At 62.3% G+C, this 7,910-nt stretch overlaps 1 protein-coding gene across 4 annotated transcripts in view; it reads left to right on the forward strand.

Annotated features, from left to right (window-relative positions):
- Positions 1 to 7,255, forward strand: part of INF2 (inverted formin 2) — a 30,428-nt gene extending 23,173 nt beyond the window's left edge. The window contains exons 17-23 of one of the 4 annotated variants that reach the window (XM_054448738.2): positions 196 to 316; positions 591 to 755; positions 943 to 1,045; positions 1,181 to 1,342; positions 1,944 to 2,597; positions 3,023 to 3,079; positions 6,446 to 6,624. In XM_054448738.2, coding sequence (XP_054304713.2) covers positions 196 to 316; positions 591 to 755; positions 943 to 1,045; positions 1,181 to 1,342; positions 1,944 to 2,597; positions 3,023 to 3,078 — 1,261 coding nt within the window. In that variant the 3' untranslated portion in view covers position 3,079; positions 6,446 to 6,624. Of the gene's footprint in view, positions 1 to 195; positions 317 to 590; positions 756 to 942; positions 1,046 to 1,180; positions 1,343 to 1,943; positions 3,080 to 3,470; positions 5,152 to 6,445 lie in introns of those variants that run through there. The other 3 variants (XM_063652088.1, XM_063652089.1, XM_063652087.1) reach the window with 3 other exon arrangements.
- Positions 7,256 to 7,910: the final 655 nt, after the last annotated feature.

Below are 7,910 nucleotides of genomic sequence, written 5' to 3' on the forward strand. Positions count from 1 at the left end.
AGATGTTCACAGGGGGCTGAGGGCCGGCTGGAACAGGCGCTCAACCCCAACACTGCACGTGCAGCCTCAGAGTACAGCCTGCGGTGTACACAGTGGGGCACCCGGGGTGGGGGGTGTGCACAGGAGGGGCTCCCCTGTCCCAGAGAGGCTGACATCAGCTGTTGCTGTCTCTGCCCGGCCGTCCTCACCTTTCAGGATCAACCTGGAGATCATCCGCTCAGAGGCCAGCTCCAACCTGAAGAAGCTTCTGGAGACCGAGCGGAAGGTGTCTGCCTCCGTGGCCGAGGTCCAGGAGCAGTACACCGAGCGCCTCCAGGCAAGTGGGTACCTGGGCCTGGGGCTGGCAGGAGAGGCTGCCCTGATAGAGCGAGCCGGGCGAGTGGCTGTGCTGTCTCCCGGCTCCAGGGTGGATCCTGGGGACCGAGTTTCCCCAGGTGTGCATGGTCAGGGTACAGGCCCCTGCTCCTTCTCAGAGACCACCATCCTCAGGGCCTGTCCCTGTGGCCGCCACCCTCCCGCAACTCAGAGCCTCACCCCAGGTGGTGCCCGCGCGGGGCTCTCACAGGACTGACACGTGCCCTTGCCCCCAGGCCAGCATCTCGGCCTTCCGGGCACTGGACGAGCTGTTTGACGCCATCGAGCAGAAGCAGCGGGAGCTGGCTGACTACCTGTGTGAGGACACCCAGCAGCTGTCCCTGGAGGACACATTCAGCACCATGAAGGCTTTCCGGGACCTATTCCTCCGCGCCCTGAAGGTGGGGCAGCCCGGCGGGGCACAGCCTGTCTGGCTTCCTCCAGCAGGACGGGCAGAGGCACCTTTCACCGGGCTGACACAGCCATGTGGGCCGTGCGCTGCTGCGGCTCAGGGAGGGGGACGCCCAGGCCCACGGAGCCCCTGAGGGATGCCACGCTGGGGTGACGGGGCCACATCTGCCAGTGCAGGAGAACAAGGACCGGAAGGAGCAGGCGGCGAAGGCAGAGAGGAGGAAGCAGCAGCTGGCGGAGGAGGAGGCGCGGCGGCCTCGGGGAGAGGACGGGAAGCCTGGTGAGGCTGGGCCGGCTGGGCGGGGAGGGGGCGGCTCCGGGATCCTTGTCTGTGCTCCAGCCTCCCCACCACCCCCAGCCCTCTAGGTGGGCTCCAGGGTCCCGTGCCGCTCTCTGAGTGCCCCACGCTCCTCAGTCAGGAAGGGGCCCGGGAAGCAAGAGGAGGTGTGTGTCATCGATGCTCTGCTGGCCGACATCAGGAAGGGCTTCCAGCTGCGGAAGACGGCCCGGGGCCGCGGGGACACCGAAGGGGGCAGCAGGGCAGCCTCCATGGATCCCCCAAGAGCCACAGAGCCTGGTAAGACCCCTCCCACTGCCTCCTCATGGTCCTTTTGCCACTGTCCCTACCATGTGCCTCCAGGAAGTCCTCCTGACTTCACTGGAAAGCCCTCTCCTCTCCCTGGGCCACCCTGGAGGCCCCTAAGACTGGGGACAGCCAAGGGGACAGGTGGTGGCCGCTCAGCCCTCATCCCTCATCCCTCCCTCCACTCACTCCAGCTCCTCCACCGTAACAACAGGCCCTGCCCTTAGTGCTGAAGCAGCGATCCAGCCCGCTGGGCTCCAGAGAGATGAGGCCACGCCCACTGACAGATGCCCCCGGGCTCGGCGGGTGCTAGAGGTGGCAGGAAAGGCAGGCAGCAAGGCCCTGGTGGGAGAACCCCATTCCTGGGGTGGCTGCCTCAGGGTGCTGGGAATGGCGTGGCCCAGTGTCCCCCACCCTGCCACAGTGTAGACAGACCAAGGACGCTGAGGCCGAGTCCTGCTCTGAGACATCAGAGGAGGCTTCCTGGGGAGGAGGCTTTGCAGGGTATTCAGGTAGACAGCGGGATGGAGGAGGCTGCACTTGCGCTGGCTCGGGGCAGGGTGCCTGCCCTTCACTGGTGTGTCCCTCTGTCCAGTGGCCACCAGTAACCCTGCAGGAGACTCCGTGGGCGGCACACGCTGTCCTGCCTCTGAGCCCAGCCTTGATGCTACAATGGCCATCGAGTCCCAGGGCTGGGACCTTGTAGACGCCGTGACCCCTGGCCCTCAGCCCACCCTGGAGCAGTCGGAAGAGGGTGGTCCCCGGCCCCTGGAGAGGCGTTCTTCCTGGTATGTGGATGCCAGCGATGTCCTAACCACTGAGGATCCCCAGTGCCCCCAGCCCTTGGAGGGGGCCTGGCCGGTGACTCTGGGAGATGCTCAGGCCCTGAAGCCCCTCAAGTTCTCCAGCAACCAGCCCCCTGCAGCCGGAAGTTCAAGGCAAGATGCCAAGGATCCCACGTCCTTGCTGGGCGTCCTCCAGGCCGAAGCCGACAGCACGAGTGAGGGGCTGGAGGACGCTGTCCATAGCCGTGGTGCCAGACCTCCTGCAGCAGGCCCAGGTGGGGATGAGGACGAGGACGAGGAGGACACGGCCCCAGAGTCCGCACTGGACACATCCCTGGACAAGTCCTTCTCCGAGGATGCGGTGACCGACTCCTCGGGGTCGGGCACACTCCCCAGGGCCCGGGGCCGGGCCTCAAAGGGGACCGGCAAGCGAAGGAAGAAGCGTCCCTCCAGGAGCCAGGAAGGTAACTCAGGGAGGGGCCCCGGGCACCGTCCCACGCCAGGGCGCTGGCACCCAGCCGGTCCCTCCCCTTCCCCATTGGGTACTGCAAGTTCCAGCGGCACCCAGGAGAGGTGACTTGGGTGCAGCGCGGGAGAGGAGGCGGCAGCGCGTCCACCACAGGGCGACTGTGGGCTGCCGCGGCCCGTGCAACCGTTCCTCCAACCTACCAATTCCCACCTTCACGTCACCTCCGTTAGGGAGTAGGGGGCGGACACCGGGCACCAGGTCCCAGGCAAGTGGCTGCCATGTGGCTTAGTGGCCAGAGAACCAGGCAGCCCTCAGAGGGTGTTGGCATGGCTGTCCCGGGCCCCCCAGCCCCACCCACTCCAAGTCAGGGTTGCTCCTGTGTGATAAGCCGTTGAGTGCGTTTCTTTTATTTGGAAGCAGAGGTTCCCCCTGATTCTGATGATAATAAAACAAAGAAACTGTGTGTGATCCAGTAAGGTATGTACGCAGCTGGCACTCCGTGGGGGCTAACGGCAGCTGCAGGGCAGTGGGGCTGGAGCTTGCTGCCCACTCCCCTCTGGGACACTAACCCGGCTTCTCTCCAGCCCGCGCGGTGCGTCAGTGCGGCCTTGCCTCTCCGCAGCCCTGGTGGTGGCTCCCCGCCCAGTCCCCTCCCTCTCCGCAGGTTACCTGCTCAACTGGTGCCTCCTGCGGGCAGGACGCAACCTCAGTGCTGGCTCCGGGCATGCGGGCCTCGAGAGGGCAGGTGGCAGGGCCAGCCGGGCTCCCTTAGCGAGCAGGATCCGGGGCCCCGGGGTGTGGGCGGGACCTCCTGGCTGGCAGGACAGGCTGAGGTTGCTCCTGTCTGGTGTCCTGGCCCTAACTGCAGTTCCAGTAACCCTGTGGCTTTCCTGCTCTGTCTGTCGGTGGAGGGATATCTTCACTCTGAGTATGTCAATGGCGTGGGGCCTCCTGGGGCATGTCCCCAGGAAGTCTGTGAGGAGACCGGGACAGTCGCAAGGGCAGATGCTGCCAGGGACAAGCACACTGCAACCCCCCTCCTGTTGGACAGTGTCCTCCCACCCCGAGGCCATGGGTGGGTCTGTGGAGAAGCAGATTACCCCCAGCACACCGCATCTTCTGGGGGGCCCCCAGCCCAAAGGTCAGTCAGCCAGGTCCGTCCACATGGCTGGAGAGGCTGATGCATCCAGCTAGACAGACCAGCCTGCACTGGGTGGAGGAGGGGCTACAGCAGAGAACCAGAAGGTCCAGCCTGGCCAGTCGTGAGCTCTGTGAGCCCAGGTCGTGGCGTCTTCCAGCACCTCCAGCCTTGCTCAGAGCCAGCCCGGTGTCCGTGTATCACAGATATGCTGACCGTTGGGCCTGGGGCTTAGGCTCAAGGTGCACACATGAGGTCTGCTGGTGCCCGTCAGAGCCAAGAGCAGTCGTGAGCCCGGAGAAGCTTCTCCGGACAGCTTGTCCTCGCTGTTGGGGCACGGCCTTCACCCTGGGTTCCAGCTTTTGCTTCCAGGGTCATCTTCCGAGTGTGGCTCTCTGGTGTGAAGCACCCACGTGTACTTTTTAGAAAGGTGCTGGCATCTATCTCCCTTAGAGGCTGGAACTTGGACTTGCTGGCCCTGAGTGTGAGGAACAGTGGAGCATGCAGGCCTGGGGCGGGCGGCCACATCTGACAATGGTCCAGTGAAAGATGGACGTGCCCAGTGCCAGCTCCACGCTCCACCCGGTTCCCTCCTGAACCTGCTACACGTGCTTAGCTTCCACCCGCCCCAGCTCCTGCCATGCAGGCAGCTGAGGGCAAGAGGAAGGAATCCTCTTCTCTCCCCAACTTTTTATTTATTTATTTTTTTTTCAAGACGGAGTCTCACTGTTGCCCAGGCTGGAGTACAGTGGTGCGATCTGAGCTCACGGCAACCTCCACCTTCCAGGTTCAAGTGATTCTCCTGCCTCAGCCTCCCGAGTAGCTGGGACCACAGGCACGCGCCACCACGCATGGCTAATTTTTTGTATTTTTAGCAGAGACAGGGTTTCACCATGTTGGCCAGGCTGGTCTCAAACTCCTGACCTCAGGTGATCCACCCGCCTTGGCCTCCCAAAGTGCTGGGATTACAGGCATGAGCCACCGTGTCCAGCCCCCAGCTTTTTATTTAGAAAATCTTCAACACCACAGGAAATTGCATAGAGATCAGAATGAACAACACCTTCTCCCCAAAATTACAACCATTTGCCAAAAATACCAAAATTGTGACCATTTTGCTACATTGCCCCCCTCCAACTGAGCCATCTGAGAGTCTCTTATAAACATCATGGCACTGGAGCCCTAAACTCGCCCACAGACACCTGAGGGCACAGCCATCCTCCCCAGTCCCCCCCACGCCGGGCAGGGTGCGCTGCCGTCCTCCCAGTCCCCCCCGGGCAGGGTATGCTGCGGGGCGCTTCAAGTCCACATGCTTCTAATACTTGGTCCCAGTGCGGATGTGCCACTTGTCCCAATAATTCCTTCTCTAGTTGTTGCTTTGTTGTTTTTGCAAACAAGATTGTATCCAGAGTCACATGCTGTGTTTGGTTGTCATATCACTTCAGTCTCTTTTGTTCTAGAACATTCATGCCCCTTTTTATCTTGTATGACATTGACATTCTGGAAGATAACTTCACTTTGGGTTTGCCTGATTGCGCCCCCCAAGTAGGTCCAGGTTGAGTTTTGGGGCAGGAGTTCTACCCCAAGGGATGCCATGTCCTCCCCAGCTGGGTGGGGACGTTTGTGGCAGCAGTGCTGACCACGGCTGCGGGGGTGGTTTCTGAACCTCCACTGCACGAACACCATGCTGTCTGGTTAATAAGCACCGGTGGTGACCTGTGGAACAAACCGCTGCAGCGCGGTTGTGTTCGCCGCCCCTCCTCCGAGCGTTCCCCTCTCCCCTCCCTTTTTCCATCACGTGAGTTTTGAATGTGCAGTAATCCTTCACTGCCACTGCCGTGCATTTGATGGGGGCCAGCGGGGGCCCTTGACCCACAGCCCCTGAGCGCTTCCCATCTTTGGCACAAGCCCCTGTTCCCAGCTCACCCCAGACTTGCTGATCCCCCCCATCCCTGCCCAGGCCTTGGTCTTGGCCATTTCTCCAGGTTCCCTGAGTGGGGAATGGTGCTGAGATTCCCCTTTGAGTGATTGTTTTGGACAGTTTTTGTTTTCTTGCTGTCTCTTTAGAGTAGTGATTCTCAAACCCTGCCTGGGCCATCCCACTGGGGAGCTGCGACACCACCTGGCACTGTGGTGGCAGTGGGGGTGGCACTCAGACAAGGGCCATCGAGGGCCCCTGGACCAGAAAGCGAAGAGGGCGTTGGGGGCAGGAGGCCTGTGGGGCCGTGTGTGGGGGCCATCTGGGTGGCGGGAGCTGTTGGGGCAGGGCTGAGCGCCCTCAGCAGCCCACTGGAGAAAGCGCTGCTGTGGTCCTCGTGTGGGGCCCAGGGCCCAATGTGGACGTGATGGAGGGCTGCAGGTGGTGGCAGTGGGGATGAATGAGTAAGGACAGAGTGCATCCTGGGTCTCAGACAGGGGGTGGGGGACAGGCCACAGAGACTCCCCATCTCAGCAGAGAGGAGACAGGCTCAGGCTGCCACGCCTTGCCAAAACCCAGCCTGGCCAGGCCATCCCAGCACCTTCCACCTAGATAAGTTGTGCTGCTCCAGAGAAAGAGCCTGGGGTCAGAGTGGACCTGAGATGCATGGCACAACCTGCTGGACAGTGGTGATGAGGGGTTCAGGGACCTGGGGACCCAGAAGCGGGCACCTGGTATTGTACCCAGCAAAACTGCTCCTAATAATGTCATTTTTTTCTCTCTCTTACAGGCCTCAGGCCCAGGCCCAAGGCCAAGTGAGATAGCCCAGGCCACAGGATATGCTGCCATTCTGCCAAGAGAGGCTCTTCTGGGGGCCAGGCTGGGACTGGGCCCCGGAAACCAAAACTCCGTGCCTTACCCAGCCGGGGCCCTCCTGGAGCCTTCTTGGGGTGTTGTGGCTGGGACCCCGACAGGCACCAGTGCCCTGCCAGGCCTGGTGCCCTCCTGGACCGCCTGCACGTGCCAGCCTCCCACCTGCTTCCTAAAGACAACCCTGGCCCACACCCGCATGCGCCCGGTGCAGCCTGCCAAGGGCCAGTCGGGGGGTGCTGCGTCCTGCCAGTGTCCACCACAGCTCTGCCTGCCCTTCAGCCCAGCAGGGCTTAATCAAAACGCAATGCTTTGCAAGTCTTTACTGCTTGGAGGTGGCTGAGTTGGGGGTGCTGGGCAGGGGTAAGCTGGCAGGCAGTGCCATGGCAGGCCAGGGTCCCCTCCCATGGGGTCTGGCCCCCATTCCAGCATGTCCAGCCCCTGAAGTTGGAGTGAGGGGCGGTCTGCCTTTGCTGCCAATGCCAGGTCTCTGCCCTGCAGCTGAAACTTGGCCATCACATCAACAGAAAACCCCTCCCAGTGCCAGCTGCCCAGTGTGGGCAGGCCCTGGGGACAATACAGGTCCACCTGAGAGGCTGCAGGGTGACACCCAGCAGCCGCTGCCCCCTCACTGCCCACCCAGGGAGGGCAGCCTGCCCGAGCCTGCCCCCTGCCAGGTGTGTGCCCTGAGGCTGGCGGCTGGATGCGTGGCCAATAAAAAGCAGACCTAGCCCGGTGTGCGACTGTCATGTTCAGAGGCTGTGGGAGGGCAGTGGACGTGGGCTCCCACAAACGTGGTGAGCGCTGGACAGGCCCCATGTGAATCCTCACTGTCGAGGGGCCCCAGTCCCCCAGGCCCTGTGTGAACATTCACTGTTGAGGGGCCCCCAGGCCCCGTGTGAACACTAACTGTCAAGGGGCCCCCAGGCCCTGTGTGAACACTCACTGTTGAGGGGCCCCCCGGGCCCCGTGTGAACACTCACTGTCCAGGGGCCCCCAGGCCCCGTGTGAACATTCACTGTTGAGGGGTCCCCAGGTCCCGTGTGAACATTCACTGTTGAGGGTCCCCCAGTCCCCCAGGCCAGGGGCTGTCCCTGGAGCCCTCAGGAGGCAGTAAGAAACATCTAGAAGAGGGCAGACCCAATGGTGAACCGCACCCAACAGTGGTGAGATGGGTGCAGCTCTACAGGGGCATAATTTACAAACCACCAGACTCGCTGGTTAAGTGCGTGCTGTGGTGGTGTTTGCTTTCCAGCAGATCAAGGTTGTGCAGTGATCCATTTTGAGAATCTCTCTGTCACCCCAAGAAGTTCTCTCGCACCCATCAGTCCGACCCCTTCCCGGTGCTCCTCCCCAGCCCTGGCAGCCACTCACCTGCGCTCCAG

Source organism: Pongo pygmaeus, chromosome 15 (genome assembly GCF_028885625.2).
Source record: "Pongo pygmaeus isolate AG05252 chromosome 15, NHGRI_mPonPyg2-v2.0_pri, whole genome shotgun sequence".
Classification (NCBI taxonomy): Eukaryota; Metazoa; Chordata; class Mammalia; order Primates; family Hominidae; genus Pongo; species Pongo pygmaeus.